Here is a 24,585-nt window from a genome sequence, read left to right on the forward strand (position 1 = left end):
CAGGAAATATTTTCTGAGCTATCTTTACAAGATGATGGGTGGTGGCTATTTAGTTTTGTGGAAGGATAGTGTGTTTCATGAGAGAATCTCATTGACTCAATATGATTCTGAAGTGGCAAAGCAAAAGCCAAAAGGGCAAAACTCCTAGCGGGTTCACATTTTGCCAGAGCTCTATGGTCCCATTGTGTTCAACACAGTGTGCAAAGGCAGCTGTATCTGCAGCTGAACCTCTGGGATACATGAAGTGTAATTAATGCAGTTGCACCAGTTCTTTTTCTGTAGCCCCTCTTAGGTGCCTTGGTTTTGTCTCCAGATGATCATCAAAGTGTAGTGTTTGTTGTTATGAATAATTCTGTAGAGGTACAGACTTATAACATTATCTGTTTATAAGTCATGCATACCAGCATATTAATCACACCCTTGCCCAGGGCAGAGGAGCAAGTTTAATCACCTTTTATCTGGCTTGTGTCTGTCCCAGGCAGATTACTCACAAGTGTGCGCTGGGTAGCCTGTGCTGCAGCAGCAGAGCGTGGTCACTCCTCCAAGTCACACGTTGTTATGAAAATCACATAAATCCCATGGCCATACGGACCCCTTTCCTTCAACCCATTTCACAGAGCACACACAAGCTGCATTCCTTTAATGTGATGTTATTCAGTGAAAGCTGAGAGAACCGCGGGAGGATACATGAGTGACTCTGACTTGCGAGTCAGCAGGGTTTTCAAGGATTCCTGACCTGCAACAGAAACTGAAAACTTGTCTTATAGGCAAATGGCAGTGTCAGTTTTGCAACTGAGGGAAATTAGGAAGAGAAATGTGTCACTGTGTGATATAATGTGTTTTAGGCCCAGTAACTAATCCTTCCTAAATTACTTGATTTCTCTTTTTAAAGGCTCATATCTAATTCCTTCTTCTTCAATTGAACCAACCAGTTGTGCAAACCTAGGAAGCCTTTGCCAAGGTAAGAAACCCAGATCCTTTTCACAGTTTCATTTTGGGAAATCTTTATTTGCCTCAGGGTTTTAATCCATTTCTTTTTTATTATCATTTATGAGAGGGTGAGTGGCAATAAAAAATATCAAGGAAAGGAATTCTTTAGTCTCATCAAGTATGTGGGTGTCCTGTTCGTACAATATGTGGAAAAAATGTGATCACTCCCTTGATAATACATTTTCCAAATAGTCTCAATTATATCGAAGCTGAATTAACTGACTGCTTTAATTTCTTTCTCCACCTCTTTTCCTCCTGCACATTTTCACAGTGAAATATTAACCAGTATAATTAGTAGGTAAATCTGTAAAAAGAAAAAAAAAAGGAAGATACGTAAATAAAGGAACCAGCTTTTATTCAGGGTTTTTTCTCAATAAGATATTTTGAGGCTAGATACTTTGAGATTAGCAGGTATAAAATAAATACCATCAAACTGCAAAATTCAGCAGCTTTTAGAGAAAACACATGCTATGGCACTTAGTGATGGATTAATAATGTAAAAATGACCACATATAAAAATTCATTATGTGTTTTTAAAGGTCAGCTCAGTTGAAGGAATGCAAGGAATAGGTGAATCCTACAGATTTCCATGTCACATGAATCAATGGGCATGCAAGGATGGTTAGTTTGTACTGTTCTGCTCAGATGCTGAAGTTCCATAAAACATTAACCCATTTCCACGATGCCTTCATGAACCCCGGCCTTACAATGTGTTGGCATGCTATGTTAAACTTTAATTACAGCAGCAACTGCACCAAAAATAGCTAGCTTTGTAAACTCTTTCCAGCTGAATGGTGGAAGAAAGAGACAGGAGGAAATAAAATATAAGAGGAGAACAAGAAGTCTTAGAACTCTTTCAAAATCAATATTTTAAAGTAAATCAGATTTGGCTTAAAAATTCAAGGGGAAATGCACTCTACTTGGAAAGCCAGTAAGAGATCTATGTCAGTTTTCAGTGTACTTTTCCCAGATTTTCCTGAGGTAAATTTGGTTCAGGTTCTTGGAGCATATTGTACTTGTCTCCTTGGGGAAAGTGAAATGCTATTAATGTCCATAATCAGATTTTAAACAGTAATTTTCAGGCATCATATTCACAAAGCAGAGTACAATCTAAATAGTGCAACTCAAATAGTTTGGGTAAATGAGGCATCCACAATTATTCAATATTAGTCTTTTTATATGTAAAGGGTATCGCTGTATAAATATCTTTGTCCATTCTTTTGGAAGATCTCTGAGTGTTTTCCTCCATTAAAATAGTATGGTATGGAAGGGAGAAAATGTCTTTCATAACATCAGTGAATATGGCTACAGAAATGGACACATTTTCAGCTGAACAAGCCTGCTTTTCTAAAAACCTCATCCTTTGTCCCAGCTTTATTAACTTGTCTGGTAGATATTGCCTCTGATAAAAGATGCTGCCTTTCAAACTTGCCTTCATAACTTCTTAGATCATCAATAAAGACTTCAATAAAGACTATGAATATTTTCATAAAGGTAATACTCTTTCCTTCTCTAAAAAGTATTTGGTAAAGTGTCCCTTGTGTTCAGTTTGTCACTTTGTAATAAGATGCCAGATCAGATTTATTCCACTCAGCACCATCATAATTATTGTCATAATAATGAAAATCATAAAAATATGTCTGTCTATTTTCTGTCAATACCACAGACTTTGTCTAAACTGAGAGGCCACTTTGGATTCCTTTGTTTGTTGGGTGTTGTGCAATAACAACATTAAAATAGTTTGTGGATGCCAGGTTATGTCAGCTATGTCTGATGAAAGAACTGATTTCTTCATTATGCTTAGTAAACATTTTTGTTCATTAGATGCCTCCTTTAGCAGCACTGGCTGTAAGACACAATCTGTAAGAAACTTTGTAAATTATTCCTCAGACAATCTATCTCTGAAGTTTCATGGAAGAGCTTTTTATATATTTCAAGGTGTCACTTCATATGCTCACTTTCCCAGTTACAATCTGTTCCAATGTCAAGCTTTTCCTTATCTTTCCATAATTTTTTTTAAAACCTGAACATGAACCTGCTCCCTAAGCTGTGACAAGTTTGTGACTTTTGGACTCAAAAAGCTAGATAAATCAACCTAGCAAAACATAAAATGTGATTTCTTGTCCAAAATATAGCTACTTAAACTTCCTAGGTTGATTCTTCCAAAATCTTCCAAAGCCATATAACACTGGGAGATTTTACCATGCCAATCTTCAGAATTTAAATAAGGGTTTTCAGGAAAAAAATCTATCAGTGCATGGATTTGCATTCCCTGGGAGTTACTGAACAAAACTAAATTATTTTCCAAACCATTGTTTGAAAATTTAGTGGCATGATCTTTGAATTCTTCTAGCACATATACCCTTCCAGTCCATCGTGGGGGATATTTGCAGTTTTGGCTCCTCCTCCTAGTTTTGAAAAGTGTTCAGCTGGTTCTCCAGGATTTTGTGGAGTGACTCCTGTTGGTGTCAGTGGGAAGAGTGGAGCTGAGTTTCTACATAAAGCTCTCAAAATAGGTATTTTACTTCACCTGTTCCAAGCCTGATCTCAGTTCTCTTCATTGTTTGTCATATTCAGTCTTTGCGGAGGTGCAAAGATTCTTTTCACAAGCAGCATTCTAAGTGCACGCATCTTAGAACTTCCGCATTTTCTGGTCTTCACATAACCAAGGCTCTCATGAGAGGATTTTGAGTTTATGAAAGGAGTGCAGGACTGATCCTGCAAAATGTACACTGGCAAAATTCCCACTGAAGTGAGTGCAAGCGAGAATTGCAGGACTGGGGCCTCAGTTCATATCTATTCATCACTTTGTACAGAAAAAAATAATGTGTTTTTTTAACATTTATGGCATTGTGTGTAGATGGTTTCATTTTACATTGTCATGCATTGTTCCCATTTTGTCTTACCTTATTAACATTCATATTTCATTCAAGTTCACCTCTTTCTCATCTTTATTACCAGCTACTGTAAATGCTACTACTCCTACACCACCCACTGTCACCACTAACATGCCCGATACTAATAGAAACGATAAGCCAAACAATGGTAAGAAATCCTGTGTTACATTTTTCCTTGTACTGTGTCTAAAGCAAATTTGTTGTATTTTAAGGTGTGTTTTTCCTACCATCATAATGTCAAGGGTCACGTCTCAGTTCTGATCTCATTTACACTGAATAAATCAGGATTAAATCTCTGGACCATGTCAGAATGGTGTAAATGAAAACAGAACCGAACTCAGTGTTTATTTGTTTCGTGTTTACCTGGCTCTTCTGTGACAGGGACTAACTTTGTGTCACCCATTGCATTTAACAACGCAAAGAACAAGGGAAGGGAGAGGGATGTTTGGAAAGGGTCCGAAAAGAGCTGTGCTGTTGAAGGGTTTCAAGGCTGCAGATTGTCAGACATTGTGCAGCTCCTGCTTGTGCAGCCGGGGTGGTAGTAGGCTCGGATTGTCTGTTCCTCAGGCGCAGGAGCCAAGTGGAACCATTCCTATGGAGCAAAGCCACTTCCACTGAGTCAACAGAAATCTTTCCACTGACTTAAAGAAGAGCTGGATCGGACTTTACTAGGGAAAATGTTGACAGTATCAGATATCGTTTACTTTTCATTTAGAAAGATTAAGGGAAAAAATAAGGTAGTAAATGAACCTATTATTAGCACAGGAGTAAAGCCAGGATTTCTTTTGAGGCTTTCTCAAATTCTGTGATATCACTGTCTCCTAAAGACTGAGCATCATTTTGTGAAGTACTGCTAAAATATTTTAGTTTGTTAATGCTGGTTGTTAAACAGAGAGATAGATTTTGCCAATTTTCATCACAGGCTTAAATGTATATTTTTTTAAGATTTATTTTTTCAGTGTACTCCACAGAAATAAATTAGAATCTGGGTGGGGTTTGTGGTTTGGTTTTTAGGTTGATTTTTTTTAGTTGGGTGGTTTTTTTTCCCCAGTTCATCAGTTGTTACTGCAGGATTTAAAACTCTTGAAGTATTTTTTCTCTTGGCAGATATTTGTTGTACACTGGCAATCAGGCAGTACAGTGCATAATGTGAAAGAATTTATCTGAATCCAGACTGTTTGGTTTTAATAAGCTGTAGAAGTAAGAAGAAAATATTGAAAATTTCTTCCAAGTAGTGTTTGCTTCTTTTTTGTGGAGCCACTCACAAATGTTCACCATGAGCAGTTCACTCTGGTTTTTTTAATGACAGAATGAACTCAATCTTATTAATAGTATTATGAATAAAAAATGGACAATTAAGTCCTTTCTCTAGCTTTGAAAGTCCTGAGAAAAAGTAGGAAGACTATGAAAATAAGCCAAGTTCACTTATGGTAGAAGCAAATTAAACTTTCACTCGGCTAACAGGCATTATTTTCCACTCTTGGTAAGTTGATTTTTAGACCAAGAACAGAGAGTTAAGTTACATATATTTTCTTTAATCCATTAACTATGTGGCTTGCTACACACAGACCTGCAGGAATTCAGACTTCCTGCTACAGTTATCTTCAGAATGAAGAGAAATTCACCTGAATTTTCCCATTCACGACCACAGAGGCAGCAAGAATCTAAGATAGAAGGGATCAAAACAATAGGAATTATCTCAACCCCAATTATTTGGCCAGTGAAGCAAAGGCCCCTGCATTTCAGTAAAAATTCAGCAGATGATAACCCAGAGAGAAAAAACCCATACAGCTTGTTCCTTCCAACTTTGTCCACACCAGCTTCTTCTGAGGAGAACAGCAACAAAACCTTGTCTGCTTATACAGAAAACATCAACCTAGATTATACTGTAATGAATCAGTTGCCAAACGAAAATATTTTGAATTATTCTAGAAGTCCATTCCGTGGTACTTCTGGTGCAGCAGATGCAGCTACAGAGCCGCCTGTGAATGCAGCAGTTCCTCTTCTTCACAGCAGAAATCCCAGCGCAGAGCTAGCAAGGACTTTGGCAAGTAGGCTCCATCTTTCTGGCTCTGAGCCATCGTTCCACTCTCCTGTTAGCAGCAGCAACAGCAGCAGCAGCAGCACTGCTTACGAACACAAAAAAGAAACTCCGTGGGTTTCATCCTCCAGCAGCGACACAAACAATTTCATGCATACAAGCAACCTCTTAGAGTCTGGGAAGTGGTGGAATGAGCCTGTATTTCATCATCATATCACCTCTGATATTCAAGAAGGCAGACATCATTTTCTTTCTAGCTTGTCTGTACCACCTACAGATGAGAAGGCACCATTCCAAAAAAGTAGGTTAGATTCACTAGACTTGGCACCTGAAAATTTTTACCTGGAAATGATAGAAGGCAGTGCTGACAAGAAAACGTTTTCTACACTATCAGCAAACAGTGACTTTCAGTCTAGAAAATCTGTGCACATTAAGGACCATCACTCAGGAGGCATTACAAATTTAACCTCTGTTGATATTCTACATGCAAAACCGACAAGTTTTTTTCAGAACATGAAAAAATCATACACAAAATTTATGCATGACAGCCAACTGACAAATTCAGTCCAAGGACACAGTAGAGAACTATTAACATTTTCATCATTTCTGGTAGAACCAGGCTGGACAAGCTCAGCATTTAAGCATGTTGTAACAACCCTGCCTATTTATCAACAGCTGTTGACTGACACATATTTGAAAAGTGACAGCATATTTATATCTAGTAGTAATTACTGGTCTCATTATTTACAGCATTCATTATACTTTCAAAATCCAAGTGAGACCCTCAGAAATGCAGCACTGGAGAGCAATTTGGATGCATTTCATGGTAGTAATGAAAATGAAGAATCAGCTTTTTCCATATTAGAGCCAGAGAACATGAATCCAGTTGCTGACTCCTGGGACTCAGATTACTTGGATTTTCCAACAAAATATGTAGATATATCCCCCTCTTTAAGAGCAAGTTTCTGGACTGTTTCCCATCATTTGAAAGAAGCATCTCAATTGTTTTCTGGGGAACCATCAGAAAATTTCTGGCTCTCATTTAATAAACAGCTTTCTTCCCCAACAGAGAGATTGCTGTACATTAGTTTATATGCTAACTCTGACAGTATCTCTGAACAAACATCTGCCATTAGATTTTTAGGTCACAGAGATGAAGAAATTAATTTTTCTAGTCATGTATCAACTTTGGAAACACAAATCTTTAGTTCATTTATTCCAGGCTTTTCAAAGAGAATTTCAGAAAGTAATGGTCAGTCAATATCACAATTGCAGTCAACAATGAGCTTTGCAAACCTAACTGTTACTTCCAACAGTGAATTTTATTTTGATTTTCCTTTTCCTTCCCTGGAAGCACCTTCCATTCAATCCTCTGTATGGGCACAGGTAAGCCCTTTTGATCGGGTACTTGAAAACTCTGCGGATAGTTTGCACACGCAAATTCAAACTGACATAGTAAGTGATCAAACCGACATGACTTTCCTAAACAATAGGCATCAGCCTGTTTCTGTCTTGCCAACACACTCAGGAACTCAGCCTTCTGGTTCAAGGGATAGCCAAGCTCCTTTCTTGATCAGTACATCTGGGACTCAGGTTACTAGGAGAGTTAAGAGTTTGACAAGCAGTACAAGAACACGCAAAACACAGCAGTCTCAAAGTCTTCTGAAGAATGACGCTGTAACAAATACCATTGATAAACCAAGAAGTAAAGTTCAAAAAGATGCAGGTATTTTTTTAAAAAGCATCGGTTCAATGAGTTCTGAATTTTTTCCAGTGTCTTTGGAATTGAGGCAATTTCTTCATTCAGAGTCAGAATTCAGAGACAGTGTAACTCCTAACACCTATTCCACACCTCCACTCCCACAAAGTTTTCAGAATCATCTTGACACAATTTCTCCAAGCTTGCTCCCTCAGTGGGATGTAGAAGAGTTAAACTTGCCAACAACAGAAACACCAAGAAATTATCTAACTGTTTTAGGACAAAACTCCATTGAAAATCAAGGGGACAGTCCAAGATACTCTCTCTGGGCAGTAGAACAAGAAATCATGGACAATGATAAAGACATAAGGGATTTTGCTGTTCTGACATCAACAAACATACCAAGGCTTTCTGAATGGAATTCAGAGGGGGAGGTGTATGGACCCTTTAGCAGAAACAGAGAAGCAGTATCTATCATTACTGCCAATGCCTTGGATTTTGAAAATGCTGATTATGGACATCTTGCAAATCTCTCTTCAGTTCTGGAGTCATCAAGACCTGCAGTAATGAATGATGTGGTACCTTTGCCATCTTCCTATAGCAGAGTTTTTATTCAGCACAAAGAGAGCATCTTGACAGGCACTCTGACAAGAGCTGCAGCCACCATCCATCACTCTCTTGTGCAGATCCAAACATCACTTTCTTCTGTGACATACCATGAGTCATCAGTTTCAGCCCATGTTTATTCCTTGGCCAATTTGCCATCTGGGACAAGCCAAAACAGCACCTCTTACCCACCACTGAAACAACTTACTAGCTCTGCTGCAGTCCTTTTGCCTTGTTTGTGTGACTTCTTCACTGAGCTGGGCTGCCTGTGTCGACCTGAGCTCCACTACAGTATGTCAAGCTGCTAAGTTAGATGTAGAAAAAAACCCAAATCATCTTATCTATTAGATATTCAGTTTGTAGACTGAATGTAGAAGTAGCTGTCTTTCATTCTTTTGATGTAGGACCATTTAGCATGTGAAGATGTTTTGGAATAATAATATAATTACAGCAGAAGGGAATTTGTAGCATCTTAGTGATAGTAAATGTCCTTAATGTGTGATTTCTCATATTTGTGTGCTTCTCTAAGACAGCTCTCATGAGACTGTGAGGATAATAGACTGGTTTCCACATATTTTATATGATTAAATGACAATTTATTTTTTGGGACTATATGAATGTTTTTTACTGACATATTTTTGAGGATTTCACTTTCAAAAATAGAAGATTTTTCAAAACTAAGTGTTTGAGTAATTTTCCTAATGGAATTCTTTAAAATACTCACATTTGATTGATCATTATATTTTTGTAGTTGCTAGTGGGTGTAGGGGGCATTGTTTTTCAGGCTGTTTTTCCCTTTGTTTTCAAATTTTCTTTGGCTACTTTTCACCAATTTTATACTCTTTTTTTTTTTCATTCATTAATTTGTGGTGGGATTTCAACTGTTTAATTTGAAGAGGGATAAATAAGTTTTAATTTTTACTATCTACTTTACAGTCTCCTGAGAGTATTTTAAAATGCAGATTAGTTCTTGTTCTTTTTTTTTTTACCTCATTAAAACATTCTTTGGGTCACCATCTGGTGGAGATCTTGAATCTATTGCCTAGTTTGTAGTTACTGTGTATGATTTTTAAAATACTTTGCATTTTCCTATGTTAAGGTGATTTTGTCACTATACATAATTATCTAAGTAAGGTTATAATTAGATATATAATTACACATGAGTTTTAGCAAGAGTATCTAATGCACACTTTCTGTATGTGTGTATCTGTATGGCACATACAAATGGTGCATTATAGATTTAAAATTGAATATGTGTTTATACGGAGATATATACATACAAAGGATATCTAGGCATTGCAAGTGTTTTCAATTTGCCCAAAGTCCAAATTTCTACTTCCAAAAATATAATTTTTAATCCTTTTCTTTTAACTATTGCAGTAATAATAAACTAAAGCACATTTTCAGATTAAACTATGCACCAAATTTGTGTGCCTCCTCGGAAGAGTTAAAAAAGACAGTAAATCAAAACAAAGTTCATTCTGCTCATATCACAAATTTGATCATAGCTTACCAAAGAAAGTGTCTAGTAAACCACCTTCTTTACTGTTTTATTGTAAAAGAATTTTTTTACCAATCTTAATATTCATATAATTAATTCCATATTATAAAGAAAGAACAATACTCCAATCATTTCACGAGTAGGGATTTTTAAAGTACTTGCCTCTAACCAATGCATGCACACTTAAATTGGAAAATACTGATGTCAAATTTTTTCCAGGTGCTTTTACTTCAAGCTCTTGTACAGTAATTATCTATGAAGTTGTAAAATTATGACATTTGCTATACTTAGAATAAAAGGTCTTTTATTTAGTTTCCAAAAGATAGAGCAGTTCCTTTCCAATCTGAGACAGAAAGGGATTTCTGTATAATTATTTTCATGTCCTGCTCTGACCTATGTAGTGTGTCTGTAAGATTTACATAAGGTTATATAAATGCATGTATCTGTGATCAAGACCCACAGCTTTGGTAACAGCCCAAAACCAAGCAATGCCACAAATGCACATAAATGCAAGTAAATTGATCCAGAAGTTCTTAAACCTCCCCCACATCCTGGGAACTTTCACTCAACTAGAGCTTACGGAATATTTAGTAGCTTAATGAAAAAAAATAGGCTTGTGGAAAGTACAGACTTTTAACACAGAGCATAACTATGAAATGAATTGATGTTATTTATTAGATGTGAAATCTTGTAATGTTGCCTACCCACTCATGAGCTTAAAGAGAATTTATATTTACACTGTGCCATTTCAAAACAGTTTTTTGAATATAAAATTGCACCAAGCCAAGTGTTACACATTTTGTGACTGAAAGATGGTTTGTTCAGCTGCCAGTTTTGTAAAGCTAATATGGGTTCTTCTACTGTCTAGCCATTGCCAGGCCTCAGAGCAAGCCTGTACTTTGGAAACAAGAGCTCTATATCCCTTCTCACACCTAATTCTGTCCTCAGTTACCTTCCTACATTTAATTGATGAGCTTTGTTTGCTCTCACAATATTTAAACTCCAATCTGCAGTGGTTCAATTCTGAAACATATAACAATATTATAACAATATGTGTAGGAGCAGAATTTATCTGTGTTTACAGACTTCATTAATTATAATAGTTTTTAAAATTCCTGGCACTGTCATGAACTTGATTTTACACACCACATTAGAGGCATATGCAAAATACTATTTAGATGTATGTTGTCTGTGAATTTCCATGTCACATTTCAAGTGCCTCTGAAAATATGGAGGGGGAGGGAATTCTTGTCAAAATCAACAGGACTAACGAGAATGGGCCCAAACCTGCAGAATTTATTCATTTCAGAGATTAAATGCCAACGAGAGTGTGAGGTGGCCTTGTATCTGGGGTTCAGCACAATTTTTATATTAATCATGAAGCTAAAATCTCATTATTAAAAAGCTAAATTTGATCAGTTTCTAACATTACGATGCTGTTTTTAACGGACAGGTGGGCTATTCTACAGGATATCAATAGTTGTCTCTAGTTCCAACCCCAACTCAGTGTCAAAAGTACATGATGTCGTTGCAGAATGGGTAAGTTAAGTTTTCTTTCCTATGTGATTACATATATGAATCTGTCCCATCACTGTTATCAGTTGGGAAAAAAAAGCAAAAAGAGACTACCAAAAAAACTCTTCGCATGTGTTCTCCAAATATCTTTCTTTTATTTATTTGTGCAGTAATAAATTCAGGTCTAGCTGGGGCTCTTCAGCACTATGGATTAAATTTAAAATGTCTGTGCTATACTAGCTAGCTTCCTAAGAAATGTAGGTAGTAAGTGAGATTTTGGAAAGTATGGAGAAATCAGAATTGTCCACACAAAGAGGTACATGTCTGGGTTCAAACATCACTATACAGGACAACAACTTTCTCCCCAAGTGCTAATATGGTTTTGAAGCTATATTATGGTAGAAATCATAGAAACACCCGGCAGTGTTGATTTGTGGGAAGCAATAAACTTTTCCAATTTATCCTAATGTTTGCTACTTCAAAAGGTTTCTGCCACAGGTCAGCTGCTGAGGTTTCTAGTAGCCCGTGGTTTTTCAACCTATTTTAGCAGACATAAGCTTGACTCCAGGTGAGGGATTTTTGAAGTTCTTGCCTCTAGAGGTTCTTACTGTCTGAATAAAGATATTCTCTGTCCTTTTTGACACTTCACATAGTCCCAGTCACACAATTTTTGAAACCTTTATACTAACTACTTATGCGAATATACGATATCATGAAATATAACAACTATTTTTTCATTTAAAAAACTTGGAGATTTCAGCTATCAGAAGCTAAGGCACCCATAAACCAGAATATATATATATAATAATCTACAGAACAGAATTGCAGTTAGGCACACCTTCCAAGGCTGTTCCCTTAGCAGCAGTACCCAGGCAAAGTACATAGATGCCTGAGCCAAAGAAACTAGAAAGGTTTAAGAGCATGCAAAGGTGTCTCTTGGAGGAAAACAGAGCAGCTGTTGAGCACTCAGAATAAAGAGTACAAAGGTCTGAAAAGAAGATCATCATAAGTTTGAAGACTTTCAGGTGAAAATCTAGCTGATAGCTTTTTCAGTAAATCTATTCTATTCAAAGTGTATAAATCTGAGGATTTAAGATGTGGAAGAGAGGGAGAAAAGGAAAAAGTCAGGATCCTGTGCGCTCACCTGTTCGCTCTGTCGTGACCTTATACAGATTTCCTTCTGTCCACAAAAAGCCACATCTCTCACTACCAGTTGTACAACAGTCACCTCACTGAAAAGTGAGTGTTCTCTTTGCTTTGCAAAACTGAAGGGGACTTCTCAAGGGGCAGAAGGGTGAAATTCTAACACAGCTTTAAGCAACAAAGAGCCCCATTAACATCTCACCATTCATGTGATCAATGTCTTCCTGTTTTTCAGCTGAACCGTACTTTCCAGAACTGGAATTACACTGTGTATGTGGTCAATATCAGGTAAATTAAGGAGAAAGATATTTATGTTGTATTCCTTTGGAGAACTAATCCACCCTAATTAATGTCTGTTTCTTTCGTAGCATCCACCCTGCCTCCATAAGAGAGGGAGCAAGACAAAAAAGAAGCATTAAAAGGTAATATTTTGAAAGACATTTTCTCAATAGAGGCAACAGCTGCTATTGCAAGTGGCTTTACAACAGGCTTTATTGTCTATTATTGGATTCGTTGTCTATTATTTGGCAGATGCTGCAGGTCTGTAAATACATGACTGCTGGCAATCTCAGTGTTCTGAATGTTCCTAGAAACCTAATATTGATTATCATGTTTGTTTTGGTTTCAACCTATCACACTTTAAATCCTAACAGATAATTTGTTCAGAACTCAGGTTTCATCTGTCAGAAAACGGAATAGATACAGGATATTTAAGTTGTACAACACACCCAGCTTTCTTTAGCAACAAGCTTTGGTACATTGGTATCTGTCCACTGTCTCTGCATTTGTTCTCTTGAACCAGACACTCTTGAGTTAATAGACATCTTACTAGATGGAAAACACTGAAAAATCATGCTAGAATTGAAAGCTAAACGAGTGTGAGTTAAACTATTTACCATATGCTCTCATTTCCTGACTACTGCTGGGCTTGGAGGCGCTGGAGTTGGAACGACCTCAAAGGCAGCCAGAGAAAGTTAGATGGGTCAACCCCCTGAAAATCTGGCCTCCATGGACTTCTTTGAAAGCAGCAGGATGATTTCTGAGGGATGTCTGGAGAGGGAGGGAATCTTAGGACTAAATTAAGGAGAGAAAACCAAAATATAATTAGTCTTCTGAGGATGGGGCAATAAGTGGGTATGGGATGAATGTGTTTGAAGTGTAGGCAAAAATCCTGTGAAGAATTTTAACTGTTGACTCTTGAGAACTGCCATGATAATATCATTTTAATATCAGACCAATATTCCCAATTTACCATCAGGAAGTAGTTAGTGGTGCTTCTAGTTTTCAAGAGTTTGCCTAGACATGAAAAGATCTGTAGGAAGGTATTATCTCCTTCCCACATAGCCACAGCAGAAAGACAGCTTTTATTGGCAAAACCTTTTAACTGGTACACTGTAAGCCCAGTCTCTGAATGGGCTATTTTGCTGCTTGACCTACATTTACAGTAGGGTGTAGTGATGTGGGTAGGATTTTTTTTCACACTTCTAAATGATATGGTTATGCCAGCAAGGCCTTTCAAGTGGAGACCGCACCTCGGGTCTTACCAACAATCCAAGACTGCTGAGGAATGTAAAGCTTTCCCCATCCTTATTTCTGTATCTTTTTATGAGTCTAGCAGCTGAGCTGTACACCTGATTTCTTCTTGTCTCACCTTCCCACCATCCTGACCTCTGGTTTTTTTTTTCTCCCTAGTCTATTCAAAAAACAGTTGAAGAAGCAGAAACTGTTTTAGTAATTTCCCTTTCCCTTTCCTTTCCTTTGCCTCCCTTTTTGACATACAGTGAATGTGCCACTAAATTGCTCCTCATAATGTATTACTCTCATGGGGAAGTAACCCAGTCTCTATTTCTTTTGTTCATTATATGTAATTTCAGAGGAAATGGAATTGCATGTTCATAGTATGTCATTTTTCAAGGAAGGCCTCGTCTAATGAGAAACTAGTCTTCTTGTGGGCTCTAGTGCACTTTGTGTCAAGGTTAAATGACATTTTTTCATCATTCTGAATAATTTAGTATAAATGCTGGTCATGTCACACCAAATTTTAATGTTCTCCAAATAATCAGGAGTGTCATGCTGTGAATGTTCTCTTAAGAAAACAAAACTAAACAAAATAAAACAAAACAAAAAGACAAGTCAGGATCCTGCTCAACCTAGAAATGCAGATGGGATAAAACAAGGATATTTAAAAATTTAAGGGAGGTACATGATACATGACTAACAAAAATGACACTTTTTACACACTGTGTATGCACTTACACATATATAGAAATATATGTACACATGATTTTCTGCCTTTTTTCATATAGCTTTCATGTCTTGAATACATTTTCATGCATCATTTACCTCTTACAGAAGAAACATTTGAAAAAAATTGATTGAAGCATCTTTAGGTTTTCTGTGTATATATCTATGATTGTATATTCCTCCCTTCTGAAACCAAAAAAGGATCAGCTTCCCAGTAGTCTTCAGTATTCCTGGGTTTAGTCACCAGTTCCTTACTTCTCTGAGGCTCACACATGTGTTTCTGAATTTGTGGGGAAGAAATCTGTTGAATTTTTGAAGATCCATAAAGCAAACCTTTTTCCTACTGCTTACGGATAATTGTTGTCAAGATTCTTTGTTAGACTTTCCTTGGATTTTTCCTGGATAGGATTCTTAGGAAATCCTACAAGATGCTAGGATAACACTTGAGAGTATAGAAGATTAGCAGTTTAGAGGGTAGAAATTCTAAATACCTGATGGAAGTAATGGTAATTCCTGACTGCCTAGGTGATTCACTGTAAAGTTATGGCTGAATTCTTGAATGTAACTTGCTCACTGTGTGATTTCATGCAGTTATATTAACTTAATGTTCCTATAAATTGTTTCTGTGGAAAGTTGCCCAAATATTTTCTTATTTCTTCATTTTGGATAGTCAAGGATAAGTCTGTTGCAGTCTTAGACATTCTACTATTTCCCTTAGTTTTTAAGTATTTCTTGTTCTATTTACCTTCATGTTCATCTAAACAGAAATTTGCTCCACAGTTAAAATTTAAGACTTAACATAGAAATATTAGGGCCTTAACTTTATCTTTTACAGAAGTGAATATTTTAGTCTTCACTCTTAACTCACTGAGCCTTATTTCTCTTTTCTGAATTTTCTACAAGATCATAGTCTTCTTTGAGAAGGTTTTTCCTCTCTTTACATGAATTCATATTCTTGTAATTCAGATCACATATTTTTTGCATTCCTTTTGGATTAGTATTTTATACAGCAGTTTAAAAAAACCCAAAACCAACAAAACAACATCCCCAAGCCTGTTCTATGCATTTTGCTTTGCTCTACCCATATTTACCACACTGCTTCCTCATCAAGGAAGATCCATAAAGCTGAGAGAGCTGTCACTCTCCCCACCTAGTGTTCTTGCATGTGAAAGAGGAAAAAATTGCTAAGAGAGAATGATTCAGAGAAGAAATAGTAGCTGGAAGTGGGAGGTAGGAAGCTGGCTTTTTTGTCACATTAAAAATAGGTGTTTTTTCCAAAAAAATATTTTAAAACTACTGCATTCTGGAGAAGAGCAAAACAAAACAAAATTATTGAAGTGGATTGTTGCTCTTTCATTACTGTGTTGTATGAGCTGCAGAAATCCAAAGTACACCATGCTTGCTAGGCATTTATGTACCCAGTGATGAGAGACAGAGTGCCAAGTCCAAAAGTGCATATTATTATCAGCACCTCTAATACTGTGACATCTCTGGATGACAGCAGTATGTATCAAGCTAATACTTTGGTAGATAATTAACTACTTTAATAGACAGAGTCTTATAAAAGCTGTATTTGACTTTATGTCAGTGTTCAATTTTTCCCCTGGTTGTACGGTTTCTGCCTCTTAATGAAAAGGCAGCTGTTCAAAATAGACAGGAGTTCAGCATGAGCGATGGATATAGCTATTTCTTTGTCCCCATTATTTTTGCACAAACCTTTGAAAATGAAACCAATTTGTGGATTTTATCCAAGTGAACCAATTTTCTAGATAAACTATAAATGTGTTTGTTTCTTTCAATAATTCTTTGCCTTTTATGACTCTACACCTTTGTCAAAACTTCCTGTGACTGCTGCTGCTGGTTTTCTCAGAAAAGTCCTACTGATTCTAGGTTTGGTCAGATTACTACATAGGGCTGCCTTACAGTAGGGGAAATGATCTTTAATAAAGAGTTCAGCTCTCTTCTTCTCCTTTCTTTTCTTATTTTGCAAGCAGTATTGAGAATTCAGGCCCTAATTAATTTGTGAATTTTTCTTCACTTAACATACAGTAAGTTTATGCTTGTTCCAACAGCCACTGCTTGATTGTCATAATTTTAGCCTATTTCCAGTGTTGGGTTGCTCCTTCTATGGGAAACAATATTAATGTTAGTACTGTTAAACATCTCATCCAAATTAAAAATCATAGTGGTAGCCATCTGCGTAAAAACTACTAAACGTAAACAGAAATCCCTTGTCTTGGAATTGCAAATAGAGAGGAAAGCAGTTAATCAGAGCTACCCATGCCCAGTCCTGCTCTTTTGAAGTCTGTGGGAGTTTTGCCACCAATGTTAGTGAGGCATATTCAGGCTCCTGCATGCTGTGCTCTTGGGTCTTGTTTTGCTCAATGGGAAGTGTAATGCACTTGGATAAAATGTTAATTAGATTGTGTAATAGTTTTAGACAAGAGGTAGCAACACTAGAACAGCATGATTCTGGTTTTCTAGTCCCAAGTATTGGGCTTTTTACATTCTTTGTAGATTACTTCAAATTATTTTTTATGAAATAATTTGCTATTCTTGTTATAAATGAACAAATCTATGATGTCTGTTCCTATTTCAAAAGTTTTCTGGGTTTCTACCGGTGAGGTTTTATGAAGGATTTGGAGTAAGGGGCAGCCTTTACTTGGGCTGAGAAATATTTTAAAATGCTGCATAACATGTACATTATATGTAATATTTCTGTTTGAAAAACCAACCAAAAAAGAACAAGTGAAAATCCTCAGGTTTCTCCACAGTGCCCTGCTGGCATCTTGTGTCCATGACCTGTGAAGAGAGCCTTCATCACAGATTCAAGAATTTGGGATTTCCTTTTGAGTGACTGAAGGATGATCCCTTCTTAGTCTCCTGCTGAAGCTTCCTGCCCTTTTCCAGCTTCCAATGACTTATTTTGTCTTTCCACCAACTTTAACTAGAATTAGTGAAGGTCTGACATTGTTAGATGCCATTTTTAGAAAAGCAGTGTATTGGGGAATAGGGTAATGGGGGTTTTCTTCATTGTTCCAGAACATAGTGCAAGTGTAGCCAAAAACCCATTTCAGCAAAGACCAGCTGTTCCATGTGAGGGATTCCAGTCCTTTCTGGTTTGACTTTGCAACATTCTCTAGTAATGAATAGCCTTCATACCAAATTAGCACATATTAAAAGTGCTTTCTGTTGAAAGGCTGTAGTTGATTGTATTCCCACACCAGATCTGCAAGGAGGAGCAAGACCCAGAGACACAAGCCAAGGCATGAGGCGTGACCATGGTGCTTGCAAAATTCTTCTGCTACGATGGTCATTAACTTAAAAGGAAGGCTTAGGATGCTTTTATTTTCAGTAGTCCAAAAAGTAGCTGCAATTTTTAGTTTTGTGTCATGAAGTCTCAGATTTTATATTCTAGCTATAACATCACGTTCTCCAGGGAAACTCTTCATCCTTGACATTTCTTTGAATGTGTCTGTTAAGTCATATTTTTTTGCTCTCTGTTTTGAACACTTTAATGTGTTGCAGTCAAAAAAAATCACCTCAAGTAAAAGATTATTCACAACTCAGATGCTTCTGTGGAATGCTTTTAGTTTTCCTCTGCTTTTAAACTTATTTCTGACTTACTCTGTGAGTTTTCTAACATTTTGTTTGTTCTTTGTATTGCATCTTCACTGAGTGACTTATGGAACAGTCATCTCTTTTTGTCTGTCCAGTTAATGTGAAGCAGTTAAAACCATTACTGTCATATTTTCTGGAAAAATCCCTTTGCTCAGGATTTCTCTCCTGGGAAGCTGAGAAGCCTCAGATAAAAAAGAAAACAATAATTATCTCATTGCTTCACCTGTGGTTTGCTGCTTTAAAATGTATTTGGAGATTGTTTATCCAACAGGTGGTTGTTTAATTAGTTTCATGTGAATTGTTTTAACTTGATAACCAATCACAGTCAAGCTGTGTGAAAGCTCTAGAAAGAGTCACAAGTTTTCATTATTGTCTTTTAACCTTCTGTAAATATCCTTTCTGTATTCTTTAGCATAGTTTAATATAATATTCTTTAATATAATATAGTATCCTAAAATAATAAATTAACCTTCTAAAAACATAACGTCAAATTCATAATTTCCTTTCTCTGTCTAAAAAACCCCACAAATACGAAATAAAACCTCACAAGTGACTCTGCAGGCCTACCTGTGTGGCCAGTCTTTAGTTATAACTATCCATCACCAGTTATCTTCAGAGACAACATAACCATGAGATTAGTAAAGAATTTAATGTTGACATTTGAAAACTATTTAAAATATGCCAGGGTAGTCATCTCTGAAATTCCCAGGACATTTTAGTGGAGATTTAAATTCCGCAAGTATTTCGGTTCTTTAAAAATTAGTTCTTTATATTCTTTAAATCAAGTTATACTAACTCTGAAGGAAATTAATAGTGATTTGTGAAACAGTTTGACAACACCAGTAATTCAGTATTAGTTCAGCCTGTCTAGTACAACAGAAAGGAGAAATGTGCATTGCTAATTACCAGCTGCATCTCTCCAGGTGCAAGGCAGCCTGTGCTGCAGGGCTCGCGTGGTTTGTTAGTCCTTCCCCCGGGCTCCTCGCAGGGCGCAGCAGTGCGACCACAGCCCGTGTGTAGGCACACTGTCCTGGAATAGCTCTGAGTCACACTGCCGGAGAAGAAAGCTGGCTTTGTGGTCCGGGCCATGGCAGCACAGGCTCCACTCCTGTGCCTCTGATGAGGATGCAGCTTCATAAATTGCTCTCTCTGAGCCAGCTTAGCTCAACAGACCAGGACAAAGTGGGATAGACTCTGGTCTTCCCAAGCTTTCCTGCTTGCTCCAGCTGTCACCATTTCAGTCAAAGAAAAGAGAAACATACTAATCCCTGTTGTGTTTACCTACACCACTGTCCATTTTTTAAAATTATATTGATGGCAGTAATGTTGGCAGTACAGGTTACTATAGATGATGTGGAATTTGTAATTGATTGCTGCTGTGAGAATCTATCTGCCTTTATATGTCACACAATAAAAGATTTAAAGTTGGGTGTAGCAAATCCAGTGACACCAGCAGAGCACAGCAGCATTGCCATTTATATGAGTGCAGGCCTACTGTTTCCCAAATTGAGAATTTGCTCTTCATCATTATAATGTTTTCTTTCTGGGATCTGAGTGTGACAAAAGTGGAAGGAAGCACTGAACTTCATATTGCGTCAGCTGTCAAGTTAAAAGGTATTTATTTAGTCTGGGAAGGTAGCATGAGTCATTCTGAAAAGTTTGTGGAAATTGTTTTCATCATATTATGGAGTAGGCTCTTATTATACAGTATACATGACCTGTGCTTTAAGAGTTTCTCAGAAAACAGCAGATTGGTTTAAGGGATTCTTTTTGCCAGTGCTTCACAATCAATACTTTTCCCTGTAATTTTTCAATATAACTGCAATCAGTTCTACCTCATCTATCATTATCCCTTCTATTTTGTTGGCACTGTCCTTCCTCACAGGTATGGATACTAAATATCATTTTGGTTAGTTGGGAATCCTGAAACAGGCGCCTAAGCAGTAGTGGTGACTGTTCAGAATGTCTGTTCTGTAGCCAGACTGCTGAGGTAGGGAGTGGCATCAGTATATTAAGTTTTCCTCTTCTGAAGTAAAGGGAATAGATGACTGAAGCCAGAATCTTTTAGGAAAGATGGTTAAATGCCAGGAGACTCTGGGGCAGAAGTACTGGAGGGCTGAAGGAATTGGCGATCCTGTAGGCAATTTCCATACTTCTGCTAAAAATAAATGCCATAATAAATTTGTGCTTGTAACATATCTGAGGTATACAGAAAAAGCCTGCTAATGCATATCCACCCTACTGAGGCTATTTGCCATATAGATGTTAAACACCCCACAGAGACCAAAGGAATGTTAGGAGGAACTCAGTATCTCTGGGAGCAGGGAAGGAGAGACCTGGCCTGAGATAGCTGGAATTTCTCTGCTAAAATACATCCACTGAGAAAGGAGAAAGCCAAGTCTGCAGGTGGTCACATTTTTATCTTTCTTCTCCAACAACATGTAACCAGTAAAACAGTGAATATGTCAAGAAAATTAGACACATCTGGAAAGTGCAGTTCTGAGCTGTCATCATGGGGATGTCTTTCTGAAAGATTTTTTTAGTTGAAGTCCTGGTCTGTCTAGAAAGGAGTACCTGAAAACCCTACTGGCCCTCTTCAGCACCCCTACAGATTTTTTTCTGCTACTCTTCTTCCCGTAGTCCACAAGTCCCTTTAGCTCACTGTTGCTTTCTTACACAGGGGGCCACAGGTGGAAGCACCCCTGATGGGTGTGTGCCCTGCTCACTGTATGTGTGCTGGCAGTGCCACCGCTCCCCAGGCTGCCAGGAACAGCTCACACACTCCAAAGGTCTGTCTTTATTCAGGCTGATGGGTGTCCAAGGGCAAAGCTAAGATGAAGACAGCCCAAAGAATGTTTGCTTTTTCCTTTTTTCCACATTTTGGCTTCCACGGACATCCAATGTTCCATGCTTTAGAGGCTTACCTCCTACTAGACAGAGCCAAGCAATGCTCTTGGGTACCAGTATATTCTCATCTCCAATGAGATCCTTTTGTCCCAGGAGGAAATTTCTGTGCCTTCCACTCTGGGCTTATTTCCTGTGTCCTGCTAGAACTGGTTTGCTGTTCATGACTTCCCTTCCAGAAAAGCAATGTTTTTGGACAAGGGTGGGGCCTGTTTTATTTTGTTCACAGGAAAGAGTCTTGGGCACTTTGAACTACTTCTGATGTCCAAGAAAGTAGCAGTGGGCTACAATACAGAAACAGCTATTAGTGCTCAAACTTCGATTAGTCATCTGAGGAACTCGACTTTCCTAATTATGACTAAAAGCTTCAGAAGTATGTCAGGGTGTTTTTCACTCCATAAAAAAACTTAAGAGATTTAAATGTTAGTCATCTGTTCTTTGTTAATCTCTTAGTCTTTCTCTGTAGTCAGTGTAGATGTGGATCCTCTGGAGGATGACTTGTCCCACCCTGACAAGTTTTGTGAGGTGGGATGAATCAGCTCTTAAGTTTCTAAGCCATTAGCAACCAGATGTTTAAAATTAATTAGGGGCCATTTAGAATTTACAACTCTATGGTTTCATCTTCTGAACTCTTCTGAAAACATTTTTAGCTCTTTTGATGAGATGCTTTTTAAAGGTAACTAGGAAATGAAATTTCCAGCCATATTTTCTTGTCATGGTCCTATATATACAAAAATATTAATTTACAGATAATGAGCAACACTCTTTTGGTGACACTGTTCCATACTCAGAAACCCAGGGTTTGTCAGATATTTTTATTTCTACACATTTGGCCTCTGCTCTCCTGACTGAAACACTTGGATAATTTTCTTTGCAGTTTTAGTGCTTTGGCTCTTCTGGTTTATAATTCTACCAACAACATCAATTTGGAAGAGGAAGACATCCGACAGAAGCTCATAAGTAATAATCGAACCATGGAAGAGGGATATCAACTTCATACTGTGGATGTTGATCCAGTGGGTGAGTAGTGTTCAGCTTTGTTACACAACAATTTTTTTTTTGCTTGTTCATAAATAAGCACCTTCTGTGTTAAAATAATCACTCATTTCCAAACAATATGATGGTTTCAGATTTTAAATTGTCTCTTTAAACCTGGTTGTTCCACTAATCTCAAAGAGCCATCCTCAAAATACCACTTTTAATGCAAACAAAGTTGTCCAAATTGCTTTAGTTAATGTCTTGTTGTCTGGTTGAAAGAGGCTTGGAGGTTCCTGACAGCTCCTCTGGTGGTTTGAGGATAACAAAATATACTTTACAGCCAGAGCTAAAATGAGACATTTTGGACCTCCAAGGCCCCTCATCCCCACTTCTCAATGGTGTTTGTGTTTCTGACAACAATTGCCCTTAATCAATCTTCTTTTAGCCCTAATCTCTTCCCATTCAGCTTCTAGCAAAGATTGCCCTTCCTTTGGAAAGGAGGAGATGGAGGCTGCTGGAGTGCATGGATGCAGCAGACGCATTCAAGTCTTACCTTTGAGCAGCAGCAGCAGCAGCATGGATGATTCCCTATTGTGCACCTCTCTATTGCCACTGTATTGCAAACAACCAAGCAATTTTAAGACAATTTTGTGCTGTAGGCCAGTTGATGAGCTGAGGACAACAAATGTAAGATGATTAGGGGAAGAAATTCATTATTAACACTGATATACTCATTTTTACAGAAAAATGTTTAGCTGAAGAAAACCCTCCAAACTATTTTTGGCCAGATACTAGGCCTACTGTGACCAACTTCACATTTTGCCATGGGAGCTCAGTTCAGACTGCATCAAGAACCTGGTAGGTGTTCAAATATGTGAGAAGATGAGTTGTTTCTGATGCAACCTTCTGGTTATATATAGTTATTATTTAGTTATATATAATAGCTGCCGTTGGCTAGTATTGTATTTCAGGAAGATTTTTTCTATACCATGAGAGATTAGGGAGGTGCAGTAATATTTTCTATTTCATTGATAAGAAAAAAACTAATCTACCACTTGTGCAGAGCATATTAAGGCCCACAATTAATACATGTTTAACATGACTATAAAAATAAAATCTTCTTACAGAATGAAACTGTTTTATTCAAGTCACAGAACCATAGAATGGGTTTGGGTTGGAAGGGAGCCTAAAGATCATCCCCCTGCCTTGGGCAGGGACACTTCCCACTGGAACAAGTTGCTCAGAGCCCCATCCACCCTCGCCTGGAACCCTTCCAAGCATGGGGCATCCACAACCTCTCTGGACAACCTGTGCCAGTGCCTCACTACCCTCAAACTAAAAAAAAATCTTTCTAATATCTAGCTGAAACCTAATCTCTTTCAGTTTTAAACCATTTGCCATTGTCCCATTACTACATGCTCTTGTAAAAAGTCCCTGTTCAGATCTCTTGTAGTCCCTTTGGGTGCTGGAAACTCCCCAGAGCTTTCTCTTCTCCAGGATGTGCAACCCCAACTCTCTCAGGGTCTTTACAGGAGAGATGCTCCAGCCCTCTGATCATTTTTTGTGGGCCTCCTTGGGACTTGCTCCAGCAAGTCCACATTTTTCTCATCTTGTAGGCCCCAGACATGGATGCAGCTGGATGCATCCAGCATTTCTGGGCTGCATCTTCCACCAGCATCCCCAAGTCCTTCTCTTCAGGGCTGCTTTTAATCCTTTCTCCTCCCAAGTCTCTATTTGTGCTTGAGATTGCCCTCACCCACATGCAGGAACTTGCACTTGGCCATGACCTTTATGGTACCGTACCCAAAGCTTCAAATTTGCCACCACTCCACCACTACTATCTAACTTGTGTAAGAATTAGAATAAAATTCTATGAAGATGAGCCATGTATTTGGTTTAATCCAAAACACCTCATCTCATTAGGGAAGAAGTAAAAGAAATTGTGAAACAAATATTTTGCCAGTAGTTAGTCATAATTGAAGGTGGTGATAATCTTATGCTTAAAGATTGGAACTTGAGTTTTTCAGGTTTAAGAAATTTTCCCTAGTGTAAGGGTTTTTTGCAAATATCTACAAAAGATTTTGACTCTGTATATCCATTTCCCATTTGTAAAATGGGAATTTTATTGCTTCTGGTTATATATTACCAAAACATTATGGCTTTCATCTCCTTTGAGTGCCGTAAACATGGTTATGATGATGCAATATTAATTAATTGCTTCAGTATTTAGGATGATTACTATTAAATGCAATATATTTGTCTTATCCACCCACATTGCATCTGGAACGTGTTCTGAGAAGACCAGATCTCTTACTTTTTCCAAATAGTATGGTAACATGGATATGAATCAGCTTTGAGTTTCAATGCCAAACAGGAAAGCAACCCACATTATACTTAAATAACTCACTTCCTCAGCCTCCTAATCTTGTACAAGAACTGATTCTGA

General features: G+C 37.6%; 1 protein-coding gene across 6 annotated transcripts in view; it reads left to right on the plus strand.

Annotated features, from left to right (window-relative positions):
- The window catches only part of ADGRG6 (adhesion G protein-coupled receptor G6), a 110,709-nt gene that overhangs the window by 52,824 nt on the left and 33,300 nt on the right, over positions 1 to 24,585 (plus strand). For 3 of the 6 annotated variants that reach the window (XM_030946666.1, XM_030946668.1, XM_030946669.1), the window contains exons 5-11: positions 893 to 961; positions 3,952 to 4,035; positions 11,188 to 11,273; positions 12,628 to 12,680; positions 12,761 to 12,814; positions 22,039 to 22,181; positions 22,883 to 22,997. In XM_030946666.1, coding sequence (XP_030802526.1) covers positions 893 to 961; positions 3,952 to 4,035; positions 11,188 to 11,273; positions 12,628 to 12,680; positions 12,761 to 12,814; positions 22,039 to 22,181; positions 22,883 to 22,997 — 604 coding nt within the window. Of the gene's footprint in view, positions 1 to 892; positions 962 to 3,951; positions 4,036 to 5,455; positions 9,201 to 11,187; positions 11,274 to 12,627; positions 12,681 to 12,760; positions 12,815 to 22,038; positions 22,182 to 22,882; positions 22,998 to 24,585 lie in introns of those variants that run through there. The other 3 variants (XM_030946667.1, XM_030946664.1, XM_030946665.1) reach the window with 3 other exon arrangements.

The sequence above is a fragment of the Camarhynchus parvulus genome, chromosome 3 (genome assembly GCF_901933205.1).
Source record: "Camarhynchus parvulus chromosome 3, STF_HiC, whole genome shotgun sequence".
NCBI classification, from domain to species: Eukaryota; Metazoa; Chordata; class Aves; order Passeriformes; family Thraupidae; genus Camarhynchus; species Camarhynchus parvulus.